General features: G+C 41.9%; 1 protein-coding gene across 1 annotated transcript in view; it reads left to right on the top strand.

The window, feature by feature from the left end:
- Positions 1-24797, top strand: part of PSMD1 (proteasome 26S subunit, non-ATPase 1) — a 2664479-nt gene that overhangs the window by 549395 nt on the left and 2090287 nt on the right. The window contains exon 7 of the mRNA XM_044070690.1: positions 15637-15863. Coding sequence (XP_043926625.1) covers positions 15637-15863 — 227 coding nt within the window. The remainder of the gene's footprint in view (positions 1-15636; positions 15864-24797) is intronic.

Raw genomic sequence — 24797 nt, 5'->3', positions numbered from 1 at the left:
GTAATTTCCCACCTCCACCTTAAATGGATCTGTCACTCCCACTGCAGTCCTCACCACTGTCACACTACCCTCGTTCTTATCCTGTACCACTCTTACATGCTTCTCTGCCACTTCTGACTTCCTCATACAATGCCAGAACTATTCTCTAGGCACCCTGTCATATGCTTTCTCCAAGTTTACAAAGACACAATGCAACTCCTTCTGACTTTCCCTGTATTTCTCCAATAACACTCTCAGATCAAACATTGCATCTGTAGTGCCCTTTCCTGGCATGAAACCATACTGCTGATCACTAATAATCACCTCCCTTCTTAACCTAGCTTCTACTATTCTTTCCCATAACTTCAAGCGGTGACTGATAAATTTTATCCCTCTAGCTACTGCAGCTCTGCACATCACCCTTATTCTTAAAGATAGGTGCCAAAATACTTTTTCTCCACTTATCATGCATCCTCTGACTTTCCAAAATTTCATTAAACAATCTATTTAAAAATTCCCCTGCCATTTCTCCTAAGCACCTCCATGCTTCCTTTTTTATTTCATCTGGGCCAACAGCCTTTCCATTCTTCATCCTCTTAGTAGCTGTCCTTACTTCCTCCTTGCTAATCTGTTTCACTTCCTGATTCACTATCCCCACATCATCCAACCTTCTCTCTCTAATTCTCTTCATTAATCAGCCTCTCAAAATACTCTTTCCATCTACTCAACACACTCTTCTCTCTTGAGTACCTTTGTCTCACTATACTTCTTCACCCTTACTGCACATCTTTCCCAGCTTGTCCCTCTGTCTAGCCAAATCGGTACATGTCCTTTTCTCCCTCTTTAGTGTCCAATCTCTCATACAACTCTCCATACGTCTTAACCTTAGCTTTCGTCACCTCTCTCTTTGCCATGTGCCTCATCTCCTTATACTCATGTCTACTTTCATCTCTTTGATAATCCCACTTCTTCGCCAGCCTCTTCCTCTGTATACTCTCCTGTACTTCCTCATTCCACCACCAGGTCTCCTTGTCCTTCTTCCTCTGTCCAGATGTCACACCAAGCACCTTTCTAGCAGTCTCCCTTACTAGTTCTGCTGTAGTTACCCAGCTATTCGGTAACTCTTCACTGCCTCCCAGTGCCTGTCTTAACTCTTCCCTAAACTCCATCCTTTAATCCGTGGCACTGCTTTCACACTCCTCATTTTCTTGATCACCAGCGTCATCCTACAGACCACCATTCTATGCTGTTCAACTACACTTTCCCCTGACACCACTTTTCAGTCTCCAATCTCCTTCAGACTGGCCGTCCTACATAGGATATAATCCACCTGTGTGAATCTTCCTCCACTCTTGTACGTCACCCTATGCTCCTCCCTCTTCTTAAATACGTATTCACCACAGCCATGTCCATCCTTTTCGCAAAATCCACAATCATCTGACCTGCTTTCCTCTCCTTAACACCATACCTACCCATCACTTCCTCATCCCCTCTGTTCACTTCACCAACATGCCCATTAGTCCGCTCCAATTACTAGTCTTTCACCACAACTTCATCCAACTCGCTCCAAAATATATATATATGTATGTGTAAATATATATATATATATATATATATATATATATATATATATGTATGTATATGTATATTTATTTATATATATATGTGTGTATATATATATATATATATATATGTGTGTGTATATATATATATATATATATATATATATATATATATATTTGTCACGCATATACATTATATATGTATGACAGCGGTGAGGTCTGCGTTGGGCTTGACAGATGCGTTTTAGGTGGAGGTGGGATTACATCAAGGATCAGCTCTGAGCCCTTTATTTGCAGTGGTGATGAACAGGTTGACACGAGGTCAGACAGGATATCCCCATTGACTATGATGTTTGCAGATGACATTGTAATCTGTAGTGAGAGTAGGCAACAGGTGGAGGAGATGCTGGAGAGATGGAGATATGCTCTAGAGAGTAGAGGAATGTAGGTCATCAAGACTAATGTGTGTGAAGGAGAGGGATGATAGAGGAATGGTGAGGATGCAAGGAGTTGAGGTGGCAAAGGTGGATGAGTTTAAATACTTGGCATCATTAGTTCAGAGTAATGGTGTGTGAAGAAGAGAGTATAGGCAGGATAGAGTGGGTAGAGAAGAGTGTCAGGAGTGATTTGTGACAGCCAAGCACTAGTAAAAGTGGAAGAGAAGGTCTACAAGAGGGTAGTGAGACCAGCTATGTTACATGCGTTGGAGACAGTGGCATTGACAAAAATGCAGAAGTTGCAGCTGGATGTGGCAGCATTAAAGATATTAAGATTTGAACTGCGTGCGACTAGGGTTGACAGTATTAGGAATAATTATATTAGAGGGCCAGCCCAGGTTGGAAGGTTTGTTGACAAAGGCAGAGGCGCAAGATTACGTTGGTTTGGACATGTGCTGAGGAGAGATGCTGAGTATATTGGGAAAAATATGCCAATGATGGTACCAGGTAACAGAAAAAAGAGGAAGGCTTAAGATGAGGTTTATGGATGTGGGATGAAAGGACATGAGGGTGGTTGGTGTGACAGAGCAAGATGCACAGGACAGGAAGAAATAGAAACCGATGATCCATAGTGGTGACAACTAACATTAACAGCCGAAAGATGAAATATGTGTATGTATATATATATATATATATATATATATATATATATATATATAGTTTCACTTCATATACTCGAAATACTGAAATCTAGAATTTCAGCATTTCGAGTCCATGAAGCTGAAACTTTAGAATAGCATAAGTGCGAATATATCTAATCTGCGCTTATGCAGTAATGCTACGTTACTGGAAGTGTTTGTTTGGGATGTTTGTGTTTGGACTTTCAGGTGAGTGCATGTGTATGTTTTTGTAATTTGTGTGTGTGAGTTTTTTTTTCTCTTTTTATGCGATCTCTGAGTTGGTATATATAAGTAGGGAGGTGTGAGGTTGTAGTGGGGCCTGCCCCCTGCTTTTGTTTAGTGTAGCTATGTGTGGTATTTTGTGTGTTTTTTGTGGTGTAGGTGTTGTTGTGTAGTGTCCGTGTGTTCAGGTCTGTGACTTCGGCTTTGTGGGATTTCAGTGTTTATGGTTTTGGCTTTATGAACTCGAAATGCTGAAATTCGAGATTTCAGCATTTCAAGTATACGAAGTGAAACCATATGTACATATAGATATATATTTTTTGTGTCTTTCGGCTTTTCCTTGTTAGGGGTCACCACAGCGGAACTCCGGTCCGCTAATGATTGGTAGTGGATTTTTACGTACCGGGTTACCAGCCCTGATGCGCACAGCCTTCAACGAAGGCAATATACATATAGAGATGTATACGTGTGAGCGCGACTCCGTAAGTGTGCGATAGTGAGGGATTTAGCGTTAAGGAGCGGACAATGAAGTGTGAGATAGTGAAGGATTTAGGGTTAGGGTGCGGGAAAGGTGAGTGTGCGGTAGTGTCGGACTTAGGGTGCGGGTAAGGTAAGTGTGCGATAGTGACGGAGTTTACGTTTAAGGGTGGGTTAAGTGAGTTAGGGATAGCGTGCGCGTATGGTAAGTGTGCAATAGTGACGGACTTTAGGTTTATTGGCGGGTTTATTGAGTTAGGGTTAGGTTGTGGGTAGGGTAAGTGTGCGATGGTGACGGACTGTAGGTTTACTGGCTGGTTAAGTGAGTTAGGGTATGGGTAGGGTAAGTGTGCGGTAGTGTCGGACCTTTTGGTTAGGGTTTGGGTTACGGTTAGTGCATGTATAGTTGTGTGTAATGTGTAGTTTACATTTTGTGTGTCTGTGTTTTGGGTGTCGGTGTTATGGTGTTCGGTTTTGTGAGTTGTCGGTTTTGTGCTTTCGGTCTTTTGGTGTCTGTGTTTTGGGTGTCGGCTTTGTGGCGTGTCGGTGTTGATAGGGATCCATATATATATGTACATGTATATATAGATATATATTTTATATATATATATATATATATATATATATATGTATATATATATATATATATATATGTATATATATGTATATATATATATATATGTGTATATATATATATATATATACATATATATATATATATATATATATATATGTATATGTATATATATATATATATATATATATATATATATATATATATATATATATATATATATATATAGATATATATATATAGATATCTATATACACATATATATATATATATATACGTATGTTCCTTTTCCCCTGTATCTTGTGGAGCTTTTCTCCTTAAGCCTCTGATACCCAGCTGGATTTCCCCAGTCAACAAAAGGAATAAATACATATAAGTAACTTATCTGGAGATCAGCCAAGTCAGACTGTTTCCTCCATATTATTACAATAAGTGGAAGTCATGGCCTATTCCTTTATCTAGCTCCTCCTCCTCTGACGGAAAACTCATTTTTTTCCTTCAGAGTTACTCTTTCTCTCTTAGTGGTGGTTTTACTTGCTTGTCCATTCGTAGAGTCTTGCTTCTTTTTCTGGCTGGCTCGCTGGCTGCCTTGGTGCATCGGAGAAGCTTAAGACACTGTTCAGGTACCTCTTTTCTTCTTTTGTCTTTCAGAATGAGATCCATCTGTCCCTTTCTCAGTGCCTTTTTTTATTTCACATAGTGTATTCTTCACTAGAGACTTTTCTGGCTTCTTTCTTTCAATCTCTGTGCTGAGTTCTTTTATTACTTTTACTACTGGGTTCTTTTGGTCAACTGCTTCCTGTCTTGTCCTCACGTTTAGTGGCTTTCTTCAGTATTTTAGCAGGAATCATTTGAGAAGACAGAGTAGTAGCAGAGTAGTAGAGTAATCTAACTGCTCCACCAAAAATCATATTGTTGCTTTTTTTGCATCTTCTAGTCCTGTATTTTTCTCTTTGTTAGGCTGTGTAATTCTGGCACTTTGTCTGAACTATTTGTCATCATAGTTTCCAAGTTTTGTAACTTGGGGAAAATCCTGTCTAGTGATTACATCACAAGACAAACTGGACACCATGGTTGCAGATTGTAAATCATTACCCAAGAGAGTCTACCTTTCTACTTCTGTTACCATATACATACCACCTCAATTATTTTCTGCTTACTACTTGTTTTACATTTGCAAATATATTTTGCTTTCACCATTGTGATTATATCTCTCATGTAGCATTGCTATTGTGATAATGGGGCGGATAGGTATTGTCCAGAACTGACCTCGCGTAGCATTGCTGTTGTGATAATGGGGCGGATAGGTATTGTGTCCACAACTAACCTCTCCTTTGGATCCTCTGAGGGTACTTCCACACAATCTCACCTACATCCCAGTATCCTATGAATTTGTTTTAACAATAATTACTTTTATGTCCCAATCCTGCTGTGGGCTCATGAACTTGTTTTAATAGTTTGCAGTCTACGTCCCAACATGCTGTTGGCTCATGAATTGATTCTTTAACTTTTATTTTTTCTCATTCATACAGTGAACATTAATCTGCGGTGGTGGTACTGCGGTAGCGTTGCCGCCTCACAGTTGGGCCTTGCCCGTTCGATTCTCAGAGCGTCTTCTGTGTGGCGACATGCGTGAATGGGCGTTCCTTCGTTGAAGGTTGTGCGTTAAGCCTGGCAAGCCAGCATGTAAAACTCTACTGCCAATCATTAGCGGACCGGAGTTCTGCTGTGGCGACCCCTAACCGGGAAAAGCCGAATGACACAAAAACCACAGTGAACACTTCTCATACCTCTTACCTTTCAATTCTGAGGGTACCACCCTCGACACAGGGTGTCTCCTTGTGTTAATTTGTCATTTACTGTTATTTTATGTCGGGTCCTCCCACTAGCAACAACTTTCCTGTGGGGTCCTCCCACTGTTACTTAGTATACCTTACAGACAACTCAGTCAAACAAAAAGTCATTCACTTATTCTGCATTTTGCTAAAATTGTCTAAAAGAAAAAAAAACACAAACCAACCATTTTTTCTTAAAATTTCCCTGCCAAAGCTATTATGTTTGCACACCTTGGATAGCTGTACATCTAAGTCTCTCTTTCATACAAGGCTGTGTGGAATTCACAGAAAATGTGTGATGGGCCCTATTCTAGAACTGCCTTACAACAATACCAAAGTTCAGATCTGAGTCATGGCACCAAAATATTATAGTAATAAATAAATAACATTAAGGATTTACCTTGTATGCCTTCAGTCAGGAGCAACACTTCAGGATGTGCAAACAGAAATTTTTATTTACAGCGCTGGGAGACAATATTCATAGCAGTTGGTAAACCAGTCTCTGAACGAAGTAAAACTGCATCTTTCATGCACTTTATCAATTCATCCATGCAAAATGATGCAGAAAGAGTATTAACAAATGAATGACTTCAAAAATGTTCTCATCCCTCATGATCGCCTCGGACTTCACTTGAACAACTTCCTTTACATGACCCGCCTGCTTCAAGGGTCTTGTTTTCTGACCTTGCATATTTCAGCACATTAATTTTTGTTGCAACAAAACACGCCTAGCCTGGAGGAGTCAGGCTACCAAATTCCTTTTATACTTGTTAACATGCCTCTTCTCCTACAACACTTTTCCAGGTTACATATTAAAAGAATACAGTTGGGACACAGCAGTAAGTTCAGCTTATGAAGCTGTATTTTTCCACAGCCCTGCATACAAATTATATTTGCTTTTAGCAGTCATGTTATAGAATCCTTAATGAAACTGAAATTAATATACATTTTCACAAGCTGATCCTGTCCCATAACACCACAGTCAAACGGACTAGCTGAACATGCAGTACAGAGTGGAAAGTAATTATTAGTGAAGTCACAGCGTGATAATACCGATGTCTTTTTGAATTTACTCAATCTCCAAAACATACCCCGTGATGATGTACTTGGCTCGCTTGCTCAGAGACTATCTAGGCAAAGCAGAACAACATTGCCTATCAGTTCCAGTTTGCTGAGGCCTAAAGCTAAGAAGAGAACGATCAGAGCCTAGGAATTCAGAAAGTGTTCTTTCCAGAAGTCCAGCTGTGATAAATTGAGCAAATTTTTTTGTCAAGTGAAAGAAGGGGAGACTGTGAGGATACAAACAGTGGAAGGTTTCATCCAAATTGGACAAGTAACAGGTATATGTGCAGAGCCAAGTTCCTACTTCATTGAATCTGAGGGTGTGGAGTACAGGAGAAATTGCAGACATCTTCCTCTTATAATCAGTGTAACAGGATTGTTCCTGTGATACAGACTTTAGATCTCAGAGCAATCCAGACAATGTTCCTGTTGCAGAATGTGTTTTAACTCCTACTTCCATTTCTGATGGTGATGATCCTGATGTCCCCAAAGTTGAACACTCAGCAGAGACTGTCCCAGTTGCTATAGCTAATTCTAATTTGTCACATGATTTGGTCGTATTACCGGACCTAGTGTGAAATACACAACCTGGACACAATTGTCTATATGTATTTAGTTCTGTATAATTGTGTGACAACAAATTATTTTGTGTTGTTTGCATATCAATTAATGTCAATATTGCGTGACCCATTTCTCAGAGGGAGGATGCAGAAGAGTACTTTTAAGACGTGTTTCAAGGACAGCACATACATACAAATAGCAAGCACTTGCTAGCTTCAGTGCCTTTTTGTGAGTGCAGCCTACAGTTAGTGTATATGAATGAGTGTGATAGCTAGTTTATAACTTTAAATTAAAGTTATTAATCCTCAATCCTGATGTGTTTGTAGATAATAAAGCTGCTTGGAACAGAACCAGCGAATGTTTGTCTATTTTATCCTGACTGGACGAGCAACAGTCTTCTCAACTCTCCAAGTCCAAGAATACTTGCCACCCTGGGTGGAGTCCTCTATGACTTTTTGGATGTTCGTGTACACTACAACATATTGTTTGATACCAAGACAAAACTTGTGCACAAGTGATTGATCACCCTCACTGAAACAAACATTTGCTTTTATTTACATTGGGGAGCCTTCACCTGATCCCCAGTAGCTGTCCTGTATCTTATTTCATGCCATTTGCATCAACTGAGCATGGACTTCCCCACTGCAGCAAGTAGTAAGAGAGAAGTCCACCTGATAATCCCCTTGGCTGGGGTAGTTCTGAAGGTAAGGAGGTCTTCTCACACAGAGAGGAAGATATTGAGACTTCCCCAACTGTCAGCTGTACCCCTATGGAACTTGCTGTTCATCCCTCTCTGGTCTGGCTTTTAGCTTACTTGCACCATTTCTTCAAAAGGGTTAAACTGGTGTTTATGGAAAAGTGATAAGGTAACTTGTTGATACATGTGAGAGAAAACATCCAGATTTTGCTTTGTTAGAGAAAGCTAATTCCTTGTCTGCAACACCCATCATATTGACATGGGAAAATGATTAAGCTATTTAAGAAAAATTCTTATGCATTCTCTGCTGTCCACCACAGGTTTCTGGTATAACAACACTTTGCTTTGCCATTAGAAAGAGAGTACAAAGCATTTGTATAGGATGGGTTAGAGGGTGTTTTCTTTTACCAGACGAGGGTTTAGGATGCTGAAATATTTCTCACCCGCTTTGAGAGGGACATACACATCTCAGCAGACTTGATCCTTGAAACTCTGACAGACTTGCATGCTGAAGTCTATGGCAGAAGGAATCGAGGACAAGTACCTAAAAGGTAAAGTGTTGATGCTTGGGCTGTTAAAACTCATTGTACATGTTTACTAGCACTGCATGAAATGTAGCTATGGTGCACTAGATGCAACAGCCCCTGCTAGACCATGTGAGGATGGAGCTCCAAAAATGCACCCTTGGGCAAAGATATGCTGTTTGGACAGCTTTTTGAAATGATGCTTAAAAGGCTGGAAGAGAAAGGGAAAATCATGCAGTCAGTTCACCTGCTCTTTTGTTCTTAGGAGCCTAAGTGTAGTAGAAATTATCCTTCTAAAGGCTTGTCTTTGTAATCTGAATATGAAAAGGCGAGGAGAGCACACTGCAGAAAAAAAAAAAATTGGCAAAAAAGACAGATAAGCCTGAGGGTTCATAACCAGAAGGAGCAGCTAATACTCTGGTTCATCCTCCTCTTCCTCTTAAAAACTCCATTTAGGCCCTCTTTCCCCTTTACTCCACCCCCCCCAATGAAAATAGGGACCACTTGAGTCTCTCTGTGATGAAATAATCCAAGATCAGTGGGTACTCAATATTCAGAAACAAGGATACATGCTCCACTTTCTAAGCATCCTCAAATTTTCAGGATTTTTTCCATTTCCTCAAGGAACAAATACACTTGGTCCCATCTCTATTAGAGGACTGCCTAGCTTTAGGTGGTGTAGAGAGGGTGTAGCAAAAGGGAGAGAGAGTTGTGGGTTTTACTCCGTACTGATCCATTTTAGATCTTTCAAGGCTACACAAGTTTTTAAGTGTCAATTCAAAATGCTGACACTGTAGCCCCTTTTGTGCCTCCTAATCTCAGACCGCCTGGTCTCCTTGGATCTAAAGAATGCCTACATGTACATCTCCATAGCAAAGATGCACAGAAGGCTTTTAAGATATTAAAGAAGAGCTCACTGCCTAGGTACTTCATTGCACTTTGATTTATGTACTGAACCTAGTGTATTCTCAGAGTACCTGGCTCCAGTAGTTGCTTTTTACTTGGCAAAGAGCTTACTTGTCTACTACTAATTACTATGACTGTCTGATTCAGACATCCTGTGTAGAAGTGAAGGTGGCTCTGCAGTTCATCCTAGCATGCTTTAAAAATGTAGGCCTCTTTCTAAATCTACCAAATTTCTACTTGATACTAGCAGGACAAGTGTTATTCCTGGGGATGTTACTGGATGCACATCAACAGAAGCCTTTCTTCTAAAGGATACAGTGCTTTTGTTCCAGTATTTACAGGAAAATCTAGCAGAATGCCATCTCACAGTAAGGGAGTTTGTGAGTTTTTCATTTAAGGAAGTATCTGTCAAGGTGGATAAGTCATGAATACCTCAGCTTGAGGACATCCTTCAAGTTCACCCAAGGGACTGACTCTCATAAATGCATCTGGCGCAATATGGGGAGCTCAAATGGAGCATCTGAGAATTCAGGGCTCCTGTGACAAGCTTATCAGAGTATCCATACTGTCAAAAAGATGATGGTAGTTGTACTAGCTCTCGGAACTTTGAAAAGGTTTTGTACTCTGGGGACCCTTACCATCCTTATGGAAAACGCTACATTTATGTGATCAACAAGCAAGGCAGTACGCACTTCTGCTTTGTATGCAGGTTAGGAATGCAAGTATTGGAGATAACTCTGGAAGTCAGTCCTCACCCTCTGGATATATTGCATTTCTTAGGACAAAGTTTTTGTATACAAGTTGAACAGTATACAGTAAGACTCTCACGAATAGTTATTAAATGTTTGTGGTTTTGGATGTGTCTAGTAGGTAGTGTGTGCCAGGCAGCAAGCAACTCAAGACCGTTTTGCTGCAGAACAACATCTCCAAGCGTTTTGAAAATAGATACTTTTTTTTATACAATAGGCAAATATGTTTTTCTACCTTTATTTTCTCCAAAGTCTCTGATCCCCAGTGTGTTACAGAAACTCAGGGTTGACAAACTAAAAATACCATTGACTGCCTAATATTCCTTCTGAGAACATTTTCTTCCTCCTGCTAGTCTGGCAAGGTCAGAATTCTTTATTGTTGCGTCAGTTTTTTGGACCTTGTAACTCTGACCAAAGGATCTATGTTACATCCAGATCTGAGGACTTTAAGGCTGACAGCTTGGAAGAGCTAGCACTCCTATTTACAAAGATGTGTTCAGAGGACATGCTAAATATTATGAGGGAGGGTAGGAAACCTAATGCAAGGAGTTTGTACCTAGCAAAATGGAGGAGATTCTCCCTCTGGTGCCTTGTTAGAGAACAGGACTCAAATGCTGAACAGGTGTGTCTGGCTACATATCTGCCTGACCTTTACAGAACAAGACGGTCTAGTACTTCTCTGAAGGTGTGTGGATAAGCTGTTTCAGCTGAAGTGCTAGTTGATCCCACCCGATATTCCCAGCTACCACATACAAAGTTCCCCTCTCTCATCTTTGTGTGTATTCCCTCTATGTCCTCAGTCAGTTATTACTGTCATCCTAAAACACTGAGAGGTGGAGTTTTTTGGCAGGATCAATGTTGCCTAGTGTGATGGCATTACTAGTTTATGAATCGGGTACTTCCACTTCCCTCAGCTACCTTTGTTGGAAGACTGCTTTTTTGATGTCTGTCACTTCAGCAAGCAGGGTTTCAGAATTACCATCTCTTGTATGCAAAGAACCATTTTTGATTTGTTTTTTCACAAGGATGAGGTATGTGAACAAATTCTAATTTATTGCTAAAGTGTTAACAGAATTGTCCCTTAACCAGTCATTCAATTTCCGTTTTTCCAAATAACTCAAAGTAAGGGGAATAAGAGTTTGTATTTTTTGGATGCATATAGGTAACTGAGATTTTATTTGGACCAGGTCAAGTAATTAAAGACAAGCCAACTGTTAGCTTCCTTTGCAAAGGATAAGGTTTGGAGCACTTCAGTCGGGCAGATTATATCTGAATGACTAGATCAGTACATCTGTTTTGGCTGCTGTTGCTATGGCAAAGCTCTTTCTACCCATTTCAGTACCCACTGCAGCCACCACCACCTTCCCCAGGAGGATACTCAGTCTGTTTTGGAAGCCACTTCCTGACCATCAAGGTATACCTTTTCCAAGTACTGCAACCTAGATTTTGCTTCCAGTACCATAGCAAGTTTTGTCACAGCTATCCTTCAAGGCCTGCTCTCCTCAGAACTCCTAGCGTGCTCTGAGTTCTAATGATGAGCATAGTACAGATATGTTAGTATTTAATATAGTGATAGATGTTTGTGTGTGTGTGCATTGTTGCCATCCAAATCCTTTCCCACTACCCTCTGTTTCCTTATGACATCTTAGATTGGGATGAGTGCCCTGTTTTCCTAGCCTTCCACCTTTCCTCTCTTGCTTGCTAGGCATCCTCCTTCTGGAGTCCCCTAAAAAGGAGAGGTAGAGATTTTATAGATGTCATTGTTCCCTGGTGATGGCTATCCCACATCCCTTTTTGTTCTGGCACTGCTGTGCAAGCTATATTGTCCACATTGGGCAGGAAAGCTCTGACATCAGATGACTCGCATGCCACCATCATTCTGATGTCCAAGTGGGAGGGAGTATGCCAAAGCTATGAAGGGTGAAGGTAGATGTCTGTAAGTCATTTCTGCCATCAAGTTCCCTGCAAGCAGGAATACCAGATGTCATGAATGTAATATTAAATATAGGGTCTATATCATTCTGTTGAAACAGCTGACGATCGAACATCAGATGTACGAACTGTCAAGTTCGAACACTGATTATCTCACAGCTGTGGAACACCAAATTCTTTCCCAGGGAAATAATTTGGTGGGCCGTTTCTGTGGATTCGCGATGATCAGGACTGTGGTGGGAAGATACAGGTCTGGTTCAGGTAAGTGTGCGATTGTGTGGACGTAAGGGTTAGCGAGTGGGTTAGGTGAGTTAGGGTTAGGGCTCGGGTCAGTGAGTGTGCGATAGTGACTGATCTTGGGGTTAGGGTGTGGGTTAATGTAAGTGGATAGATAGTGTATGTACATTTTAGTGTAGGGTTAGATGTAAGATTTTAAGTATTTGTGGGTGGATTGCTGTTTTTTGGTGTGCTTGTGTTGTCTGTTGGAATAGCTGTCCCCCCCCCCCCCCCCGGGGGAAAAAATGACTGTTCTAAAACTTTGATGTTTTTGTACTTCGTGGTTAGAAGTTTGAAGATATGGTGTTCGAACTTCAGCCGTTTCAGTAAACTGATATAGACCCGTGAATATATTCCAACGTTTACAATTATGGTATGTTCCTAATGGCTTTATTTTCGTGCTGTTCAGAATATGATAAGCGAATATTAGAGAGGGTATAGTGTTAAGGCTTTATTCCATCTTTGCCATGGAGCTGGTTTTAAGTACTCATTAAACCTCTCTCGTCTTTCTATGTGTTTTCTGTCTTGATGTCATTTATTATTATGCACTTCTCAACTCCTTGTCTTCTCCTTTCTCAAACTTTGTTGCATGGACGCCATTTTAGAACTACCTTCTCATTTCTTAATTTCCTTTTCTTTACTGTTCCATTGCCTCGCATTTTTGTTGTGCAAGGTATTTGTATTTCATGTCATTTTTTTCTTTGGTATTAAGCCTGCTGTTCAGATGAAACTTGCCAGTACCTATTGCCTTATTCATGTCTGCTGAAAATAATGGGTTGTATTGGGAATTTTGAGTAGAGAGACTGCCTTTCAATTGTTATATTTGAAATAATGCTTTGTCTACACAGTGCTTTGCTCTTCAGTTTGGTTCCAGTTTGAGGTGCTTTCTTTTCAGACTGTTCACCCATCTGTATGTCTAGGTGAGTTTTCATTGAGGTCTCAGTTTCCTAACATATTCCAAAGAGACACATGTAGGTGGGTTGTTTTCTATCTGAATTTGTGAACAGAGGGATTGGGTGAATTTATCCTGAAGTTTACTGGTGTCATCCCAGGATTTAGTGGTACAGGCTTCGAATCCTGGAGACCTTGAATACCATAAAGCCGGCTTTAAAAATGTCTTAAAGTATTTGTATTGTGGCTAAGTCTTAGCAGAGATCTTAAAACTTTCTTCAGTCTGTAGGTTTATTTATGTTCTTTCCAACCCTGGTGTCCTACAACACCTGGATAAAGAGGAGAGATCCAGGGATCCCTGCCTCATTCTGCAAGAGTAATTTTTTTTTGTATTCTAGCACCACCATCACCCTTTCCATTGGCTTAAAGACTCTGTACAGCCCTGTTGCTCTGACTGTAGTGTACTAATGTTTTCTCCTGCACAAGTGTGACTTATTTTGCAGCACTTGTGCACTCATGGCAAGGTCATGCTCCTGGTGTTCCAGATGAGTGCTGCAGTTGAGTTTCTGCCAGGTGTAATTTTTGTGTTTTGACTCCAACCCCTTAACTTTCAGCAGGTCAGCCAGCATTGTTTGCTATATTCCGTCCCTCTCTGGCTCCTTCATCGTGTGGGCAGCTGGTCTTACCCTTATTCATTAACCCACTCTCATTGGATGGTGAACAAAAGAAAGAATATGAGGTGAAGGACCAGATGAAAAGGCAAGAAATGTGGAAAATGCATAAATATAGCTGCAAGTATAAAAAAAGTCTGGTAGAACCCTCATGTTGATCAAGAAGGAATGCAAGAATGGTTAAGGAGAGGGGAATTCAAACCAAGAGATGAAAGGTTAATATTGGCAGCACAAGACTGTGAGCTATGTACACGTTGGTTTGCAAAGTCCATTGAACGTGTGGGAGAAATAGGCAAATTTAGATTTTGTAAAACAGAATTGGAAACAGTTGCTCACCTCGTTGCTGGTTGAGATATACTAATGGCAGAAGGACAGTGTACTGAAAGGCATAAAAATGCGGTGAGACTGTTGCACTGGAGATTATGTAAACTTTATGGTATTGAAGTGGCTAAAAAACACTGGAAACATGAGACACACAGCAATATAGAAAATGATTTCTACATCAGATTGCATCATCCATTACTTATGGTTCAAAAGATAGATGCTGGACAACTGGATATAGTGGTCCGAGAAAAGAAAAAAGTAGCGTTGATCATTGAAATCACCACTCCCAATGACTACAGTGTCCTGCGTACAGAGAGACAGTCATAAAATAACAGGATTTGCAAGCAGAAACGAGAGCAATGTAGAAGAAAGATACCCAGATAGTTCCAATAGTACTAGGAGCAATGGGTCTTGTAAAAAGAGTCTGCAGTCGTTTAGGTATGGAACTCCATACGAATTGCAGGAGGAGTCATTGAGGATGCTGCGAAGAGCACTTTTGGCTGTCATCAAAGATTGAAACACTAATTTCATGAACTTTAATCGTACTTTGACTTGAGAATGGGGTCCATTCCCATCGTGATATTAGAAACGCAAAAGATTTGGAGAAATTATTAAGAGAGTGAGGTAAGAGTGATCACTCCTGTCCTTGCGTGCTTCTGTTATACTCAGGCTGCTGTCAGACTGTTCCTGTTGTCTGAAGTGTATTTGGATTTAAGCATACTATACAGCAAAGCTGTGGGTATTGTAAATATTTCTTTCTTTCCATGCATGCTTGCTCTACTTTTCTGTGCATCGTAATTCTCTAATATTTTCTTGGAGCTTTTCTCCCCTAGCTTACATTGTAGGAGTGCTGTGATCAGCTGTAACTTCTGGTTATCAAATATACATAAAAAAATCCCAAGATGCATCTGTAATTTAGTGCATGAGAAAGAAGCAGTTGAGCAGATTTGTAATGATTTTGACATGACCTGCTCTGATAATGTTTGTATTAGATCGTGATTACTGTGTTTCAGTGGATTGAAGCATGCTACCAGTAGTGTTAAGTGATGACATCCAGGGAAGAAACTGATTTTGAAAGGAGTTCCTTTTTCAGAGGGCATTATCTCATGGTGGTATGCTTAATGTTGACCATTGCAAAGTGGACATACTGTGACTAAATCCTGAGTGGGTCAGTGAGAGTGGATTTTAAAAGAATGTTGTGCATGAAGGCTTCCTGAAGACTAAGTTGTCAGAACTCTAATCATCTGGTATCTTTTTTTCTTCTCTGTGTCCTACAGTGCTTAATTTTCCTAGATGATCCACAAGCTGTTAGTGACATTCTGGAAAAATTGGTGAAAGATGACAACCTCCTAATGGCCTATCAGATTTGTTTTGACCTCTATGAGAGTGCCAGTCAGCAGTTCTTATCCTCAGTTATCCAAAACCTTCGCACAGTCGGTGCACCCATAGCTTCAGTCCCTGGATCAACCAACACTGGCACAGTTCAAGGGTCTGAAAAAGAGAGGTATGGTTGAGATGATGGCAGTACTTTGTGATCCAGTAGATTAACTTGTCCTTTGTTCCTAAGTGATGTTATGCCCAGAGAGAGAGGGAAATGACGCATTTATACTGATTTTTGCTGTGGTTTCTTTGTATTTTGCTTCTTTCCATAACAGAACAGGTTATTTTGTTTCTGTTCACTTTCTTAGAAATTTGTGTATACTGCTCAGTATGAATAACAACTTGGACAATAAGGCCTTCATTTAAGTATTGTGTTTAGCAATTGGTCAGGCAGCGTAGGCAAAATTACTCGCGTGGAAAAGAGCAAGATATGCACATCATTGTGAATTTTTAGTGTCATTCATTTGCTTGTCTTTTCCTTGGAAGTCCCTTGTCCAGCTTTTTTTGCCACTCCTTCCTTGGGCATAGCATTAGTATACCTCAGAGGACTGTACGTGGAAGATTATATTAATTGGTATATCTTCTGCAGCTTGCTGACAGCCTTCCTTGGATAGCCAAGCCTTTATCATTCCTCTCAGTTTAGGTTCATCTTGTGTACTGTAGTGTCCTACTTGTATTTTATTTATTTATTATTTATTTGTTTACATTTGTTGACCGGGAAAATCCGCCTGGACACAGGTCCTTTTTCAGTGGAGGCCCGGGGAGAAAAGCTCTACAATAAAAACAACAATTACAAGTTACAAGAACTGTAGGTAGGTTTTGTTTAACAATAGTAGTAAACAGTTTTATAGTTCAGAATAAAATTAAGTAGTTAAATGGTACAACACTTATATCATTGTTGCCATAAAGACTAGCAAGTATTTTAATAGCTGAGCTAGCAGCTGTTACCCTTGAAAAACAGTGGCTAAGATTATAGCTGAGATATAGGTTTACAAACAGTGTATTTGGCTGCAATCCGAAGTAGGTAGAGAAGTGGAAGAAAGGGATTAGAGAGGTTGGGGTAGAGATGTTAGAAGTTTGTTACAGGGGTTATTACAAGGTTTGTGTTGGTTGAGTGGTGTCAGACAGAGATTCTCTTCTATCTACAGATGTTCTTCATGTTTCGATGTTAGTCATCAAACTTGGGTTATGTGCCTGCAGGTAGCCCTCAGTCGGCCTGAATATCAGAGACTTAGTATTTCTGCATCGGTTGCTGTCGCTCCAGGACTGACGTCAGGTAGTCAGGGGTATAAAAATGGGCAACCGACGCCATTACATCACTCTTTCTTACTGAGGAACCCGAAGCAGAAGCAGTTCGCAAGTGCCGGTCGGCCGCTACCTGAATTTTCGTTTATGAATTAAATAATACTGAAGTCTTCTAAAGCTAAGTGCCCCGTTGGGGATCCTTTTTTCTTGCTCTAACCAATGTCAGAAAAAGTTAACAATTGTCTTACCTGTGGAAAGCAAATATCACACAGATTTTAATTTTTACTGCGTCACCTGTTTAGGCCCAGAGCACAACGTATCCCACTGTTGGATGTTCTTCATCTCACATTGCTGCAGTCCTTACACTTGGGTAGTCCGCTGTCCTCGGTCGGCCCGAATATCAAAGTATTAGGCTGACGTCGGTCAAGGCGCTTAAGACTGACATCAGGACGTCGGGGTACAAATGCGCATGACCGACGTCATATCCTTAGTCTTTTTTGCCGCATGGTCCGATGCAGAAGCAGCGTTGCAAGTGCCGTTCGGCGTTCTGAAATTTTTCGAATTCGGAGTTTCAGACAGAGTCAAAGTTGGCTAAGTACCCCGTTGGGGAATATTTTAGTTTTTTCTTGCCTCAGTGGTTTACCGGATGTCAGAAAAAGTGAATAACTGTATTTCTTGTGGGAAACGGATACCGCATAGAGATTATCATACTTTGTGTATTCCTTGTTTGGGGCCTGAGCACGACGTTGTTGGGTGTCGCTTTTGTGCTAGGTTCAATAAGCGCACTATTAAGCGAAGGTTAGATTGTGCCAGGTTGGTCTTCGGGAAGAGGTGCAATTATAATATGCCGTCGGATGCTCCGACGCCTGCTTCTTCGAAGAAGCGCAAAGACAAAGCAGCTAAACCCAGGCAAGAAGAGTCGTCTGTACCGGACGCCGGTTCTTTAGAGGTGTCAGTGGAACCGGTGGTTCCGCTGGAGGTTTCTCTTGAGTCCCAGGGGGAGACTTTGTTATTGCAGGATGTGGCCTCTCAGGAGGCAGGTCAGGCTGAAGGGGCTTCTCAGGTTACTGTGCTCCCCTCCCTTCCTAGGGTGGTTAGGCCCTCTCCTTCTGTTTCCAAGGCTTCTCCCAGAGGCAGGCCAGGTTTAGCTTCTGTTGGTGTCACTCCTAGTTCATCAGGATCTGTGCCCAAGAAGCACATGCTTAAAATGGCAGAAGATTTTATTACTTTGATTAGAGGTTCTTTGCCCCCTCCTGATAAGAGGCCTAGGGTGGAACCAGAATTGGGGAGTTTTGAGCAGGCTTCGGATCTTTCAGAGTCTTCGGCTGAAGACTTGCAGGAGTATTCTCCTTATTCTGATTCTGATGTGGATGATTCTACTCCTTCTGCTTCTCCTCCAGAGGATTTTTCTTTTCAGAGACTCTTCATTCCATGAGGGAACATTTTAAGTGGGAAGGTCAGGACTTCTCTGATTCCAGGAAAAGGCTTAGGGAATTTTGTTTTACCCCAGCATAGGCCTTTGGCTATACCTCCTGTTCTGGATGTTGTGGAAGATGTGTTTGCAGAGGCTTCACTTAATCCTGATTCTTTGTCTCCTGCTCCTGTTAAACCGGATAGGTATTACAGGGTGCCTGAAGCTCATAAATATCTTTATAAGAGTCCTAGGGTGGACCCAGAAACTGTTAGTCAGGGACCTAAGGGTGTCAAGGCCTCTGTTGTAAAAAATCCGGTTCCTCCAGATAAAGAGGCCAGGGCTTTGGATAGATGGGAAAAGAAAGTCTATACTTCTTCCACCTTAGCTATGAGGGCTTTGAATTGCCAGTTTCACATGTTGAAATATCAAAACTATCTACTTTCTCAATTGAAGGCTAAGGTAGATGCTCTGGCGGAAGGTATTGAGTGTAAAGAATTACAAGATTTGGTACATGTTTCTGAACAGGTGGGTAAGCATTCTTTACAAATGTGGTTTTGATGCTGTACAGGCCTCGTCTAGGGTGGCTGCCACTGGGTCAGTTCTTCGCAGGCACGCCTGGCTAAGGGATCAGAATTTATCTGACCATGTTAAGACAAGGATTTTAGATGCTCCTTTACAGTCTGATGTGTTGTTTGGTTCACCTGTGGAGGCAGTCTTAAAGAAAATGGAAGACAAGGCTAAGTCTATGCAGACTGTTAAAGATTTTTTGCAAGTTCAGCCTCCAAGTTTAGTAGGAATTGGCCTGCTAAGGGGTGGACGACCCTTCTTATGATTCACAGTCTAGGGGTAGATCTAGGCGTGGTAGGGGCAGAGCTCAGGGCTCTTTCAGGCCTAGAACAGAGAGTTCACCTGCACAGTCTTCGGGTGAGGGCAGGGGCCAGTCCTTTCGTAAACAGGCCCAATGACCTACCTTTTCAGCTGCCAGAGCCTTCTCGTCTGGCAGCACCTTTGGGAGGAAGGTTGGCACTCTTCAAGGAAAATTGGAGTTTAATTACCCAAGACAGATGGGTATTGGATATCATACACCAAGGTTACAAGTTTTATTTCCATACCTTGCCTCCTTTCAAAGGCATGCCAGACGTTCCTCCTCAGCAAAGAATAGAGGCTCACAAACAAATTTCTCTGTTGCTCCAAATAGTGGCCATACAGCCGGTCCCTCTGCCAGAAGTGGGCCTAGGATTTTATTCTCGCCTGTTCCTAGTACCAAAGAAGGGGAACACGTGGAGACCAATTTTGGATTTATCTATCCTCAACACTTATCTGGACATTCCCAAGTTCAAAATGTTGACGTTACAACAGCTTTTACCTCTGCTGGGCAAAGATCACTGGATGGTAACTCTGGATCTCAAGGAGGCTTACCTTCATGTTCCTATCAGGCTAAGTTGCAGGAAGTATCTGCGTTTTCGGGCTGGGACTTCTCATTATCAGTTCTCTGCATTGCCCTTTGGCTTATCTACTGCGCCCAGAGTGTTCACGAAAGTTCTGGCTCCAGTGATAGCTTTCTTCAGGCTAAAAGGAATACAGATCTATCCTTATTTGGACGATTGCCTGATTCTGGCTCAAGGAAGGGATGAACTTCTTCATCATTTACAATATGTGATAGCAGTGCTAAGATGCCTGGGGTATTCTGTGAACGAAATAAAGTCCAGTCTAGTACCCTCTCAGGACATGTGCTTTCTGGGTGTGAGACTGAATACAGCATCCCAGATGGCCTTTTTGACCCCGGACAAACAAAAGAATCTTTCCCTTTACTTCCATCAATTGTCTCATCAGTCCAGGCTGACTGCAAGGACAGTCCTTCAAGCCTTGGGGTTCATGGCATCTTGTATTCTGGTACTTCCCAATGCCAAACTGCATATGAGGTAGCTACAATGGTATCTCAAAAATGTATGGACACAGCACTGCCAGGATATGGACACTGTCATTCAGATAATACCTTGCATTCAAAAGGAATTTTTGTGGTGGGCTCAGGAATGTCACCTAAACAAGGGACTCTCTGTGACCCGGCCAGAGGCGAGTCAGATTCTAACGACAGATGCCTCAGACAAAGCTTGGGGAGCTCATCTAAATGGAAAGTGGATACAAGACAAGTGGCCTGTCAGACTACAACATCTACATATCAACTTGAAGGAGATGTTAGCAGTCCAGTTTGCATTAATAGCTTTCAAGGATTTACTTCTTCCAGGGCAGGTGTTGATTCTAACAGACAACACAACTGTCATGTGGTACATCAACAAGCAAGGGGAACACATTCTTATCCTCTATGCAGGCAAGCAATGATTTTGTGGGAGACTGCTCTGTTTACAGCTAAATCTTCAGGCAAGGTTTCTGCCGGAGCACAGAACTCCTTAGCAGGTGTGTTGAGCAGACGGATTATGGATCCCCACGAGTGGAAATTGCATCCTCATGTATTTCAGAAATTGACAGTGTCATGGGAACTCCAGACATAGATCTGTTCGCTTCTCCACTAAACTACCAGCTGCCAAAGTTTTGCACAAAAGGTTTCATCCCACAGCCTGGAAAGTGGATGCTCTTTCTTTCAATTGGAGCAATCTTCATGTGTATGCCTTTCCACCTCTGCCTCTCCTCCCAAAGGTACTCCTAAAGGCCAGACAGGACAAGCCAAAGATGATTTTAATAGCTCCAGATTGGCCTCGACAGCACTGGTACCCATTACTGAGAAGTCTGGTACGGGAGCCTCCATGGCCTTTGCCTTCGATTCCACATCTGCTGTCTCAGGAGAACAGTCATTTACTCAATGTCAAACTTCACTCTCTTCACCTAACAGCCTGGCATATTCTGTTTTGAACCCTGGAGGGTCTCAGCTTCCACAGCAAGTTTTGAATGTTATTTTGGAGGCCAGAAGGCCTAGTACAAGGAAAGTGTACGCAGATAAATGGAAGAGATTTTTATTTTGGAGTACAGCAAAGGAATTTGATGTTTCTGAGCCTAATTTAAGTGTGGCTCTTCAATATCTTACTGAGTTACTGGACAAAGGTTTGTCCTTCTCTTCTATTAAGGTTCATGCTGCAGCAATTTCTGCTCACTATGACTGTGACCCACCATTGTTTTCTCATCCTTTGTTCAAGCAATTCCTTAGAGGGGCAAAGAATATAAGACCCCCATGTAGAGCTCCTACTCCTGCTTGGGATCTCAATTTTGTGTTGGAGAAACTCACTCTACAACCTTTTGAGCCTGCAGCTACTGCCGAGTTGAAATATTTATCATGGTAGACTGCTTTTTTGTTGGCCATTACCTCTGCAAGAAGGGTTTCTGAATTACAGGCCCTTATGGCGGTTGAGCCTTTCTTAATTTTCCATAAGGATAGGGTATCTTTATACTAATCCTTCCTTTATGCCTAAAGTGGTTTCTAGTGTGGCTTTAAACCAAACTATTCATTTGCCTACTTTTTATGCAAATCCCCAAAATAAAGGGGAAAAGATTTTGCACACTTTAGATGTACACAGGCAGTTGCGATATTATTTGAGCAGAACTAAAGGGTTCAGGCAGTCTCAGCAGTTATTTGTTTCTTTTGCTTTGAGTTCTCAGGGCAAGCCTGTGTCAAAACAAACTATTTCTAAGTGGATTGGGTTTTGCATTGCTTTCTGTTATTCCCATCATGGTAAGGAGATTCCAGCTGGGATTAGGCCTCATTCCACTAGGGCTACTGCCACTTCTACAGCTTTTTAAGGGGTGGCAACTAAAGATATTTTGGAGGCAGCTACTTGGAGTTCAGTGCATACTTTCTCTAAGCATTATCACCTTCCACTTTACTCTAAATCCAGGGCTGGTTTTGCCACTGCAATTTTACAGGGCATTTTGGCAGCTCCTACTGCTTTATAGTTTTGCCATCCTCCCTTACCTCTGCTTTGGGATTCTACCCAAGTGTAAGGACTGCAGCAATGTGAGATGAAGAACATAGTACAGTTTTGTACCTACCATAAATGTAGATGTTCGAAGATCCACATTGCTGCAGTCCAATTTTCCCTCCCTCCTTCCCCTCTGTAGTTAGAGGCGGTTGTGTGGGTTGGGTTGTAAATATTGTGTATATTGTATAATATTGTACATATAATTAGTGCAGGGGTGGTTGGTTGGTTTTTGCTGTCTTTTGGTTTTGACCTTTCTTTTTAGGGTCTTCTGACATCTGGGGCAAGAAAAGACTGAGGATATGACGTCGGTCATGCGCATTTGTACCCTGACGTCCTGATGTCAGTCTTAAGCGCCTTGACCGACGTCAGCCTAATACTTTGATATTCAGGCCGACCGAGGACAGCGGACTACCCAAGTGTAAGGACTGCAGCAGTGTGGATCTTCGAACATCTACATTTATGGTAGGTACAAAACTGTACTTTTTGTGCCTGGTTTAACGTCCGAACCATTCATCATTGGACTATCTTTGGTACAAAATTCTTTCGCCCTCTATCTCCATATTCTGAAATGGCTTTGGCAAACCATCCGACTACCGATATACCAAAGGAAACGTAAGGATAAAGACAGACAACATAAATCCAAAACTACCAACGACGCTTCCATCAAGCTAGTCGCCAGTACTCAGTGAGGCGCTTTTGCAGCCCCTGATGCCCGCTTGTGGATTCGCAGGCCTCTACTGAGACCCATTTGGAGTGCGGTATGCCGCGAGACTCTTCGACTATGGAACCTGCAGATGTTCTTCGTGTTTCACTGTTGCAGTCATAACTGTAGGGTACTCCTGCCGGCAGGCAGCCCGAGGTCGGCCAGAATCCCAAAGTCTGGGTCCAGCGTCGGATGTACCAGCTAGCACCCTGACGTCAGAACGCAGAGGTATAAAGCTGACAGCCGACGCCATCTTCTCCAGTCTTTCTTGCCGTGCGGTGGAAAGCAGCTCGCAAGTTGTTGGTTGGCGTTTTCAGACAACGTGTTTTGATTGTCGTCGGTCCGAAGGTTTTCTACTTCTCTTCTCAAGCTAAGTACCCCGTTGGGGAAACTTTTTTCTTGTTCCTCCGATGTCAGAAAAAGTTAATAATTGTATATCGTGTGGAAAACAAATGCCTCATAAAGATTTCCACTCTTACTGTCTACCTTGCTTAGGCCCTGACCACGACGTTTCTTGCTGTCTGTTCTGTGCCAGGTTTAATTCTCGCACTATCAAGTGTAGGTACGATTGGGCCTTGAATTATTTCGGTAGACGATTCAATTATAGGAAGTCGTCGGATACTTTACCGACAACCGGAATTCAAAAGAAACGCAAAGACAAGGATAGGCCTCCGAGGTCCAAACATGATATTTTGCAGCCGGAGCCAGCTTCGGGTTCAGCGGTAGTCAGTGAGGCGCTTTTGCAGCCCCTGTCATCCGCCACTTCGGAACTGATGATCGACACTGACTCCCATGGGGAGCCTTCTAGGTCTAGGATTTCAGCTGCTGCAGGACCTTCGGACGTCGCTCCTTCAGATGAGTCCAGAACCGCTGTGCAGGTACCGGCTTCTGAGGGGGTTTTCAGGCCTTCTAATATCACTATTTCTACAAAGACAAAGACAGACTCCTGTTAAACCAAGGGTTTCTTCTCAAGCTTCCTCGGATACAGCTCCCAAGTCCCAGAAGCAATTACTCCGGATGGCTGAAGATTTACTTGCAATGATTAGGGGTTCTCACCCTCCTCCTGAAAAAAGGCCTAGACAGGATATTCCTTATGATTCTTCTGATCAGGCTTCTGTGTCTTCTGTCTCTACCTCTGACCAGGATTATTTTCCTCCTTATGAGGATTATGATGCAGAGGACTCTATTCCCTCTGCTTCCCCCCCTGAAGATTTCTCTTTTGGGGAAACCTTACATGAGATGAGGGAGCATTTTCATTGGGAAGGTCAGGATTACTCTGCTTCCAAGAAGAGACTTAGGGAATTTCTCCTTCTCCCTCAACACAGACCTTTGGCTATTCCTCCTGTACTTGATATTGTGGATGATGCTTTTTCTGAAGCTAATCTAAATCCTGATTCCTTGCCTCCGGCTCCTTCTAAGCCTGATAGATTTTACAGAGTCCCTGACTCCCATCAATTCCTATTCAAGAACCCTTCTGCTGATCCTGAAACCATTTTTCAGGGTTCTAGGGCTGCTAAGGGCCGCTTCATCTAAAAATCCTATTCCCTCTGAAAAGGATTCTCGTGCCTTGGACAGGTGGGGCAAAAAGGTTTACACTTCTGCTACCCTTTCTATTAGAGCTTTAAATTGCCAGTTTCACATGTTTAAGTATCAGCAATTTCTTTTGTCTGTTCTAAAGCAAAAGCTTTCTACCTTTCCTGCTTGTGCAGAGGACAAGGAATTACAGGATGTATTGCATGCAACTGAACAAGTTAGCAAACATAGTTT

This window comes from Protopterus annectens, chromosome 4.part1 (genome assembly GCF_019279795.1).
Source record: "Protopterus annectens isolate FY-2018-M chromosome 4.part1, PAN1.0, whole genome shotgun sequence".
Lineage (NCBI taxonomy): Eukaryota > Metazoa > Chordata > Ceratodontiformes > Protopteridae > Protopterus > Protopterus annectens.
This window is presented reverse-complemented; position numbering and strand designations above follow the sequence as displayed.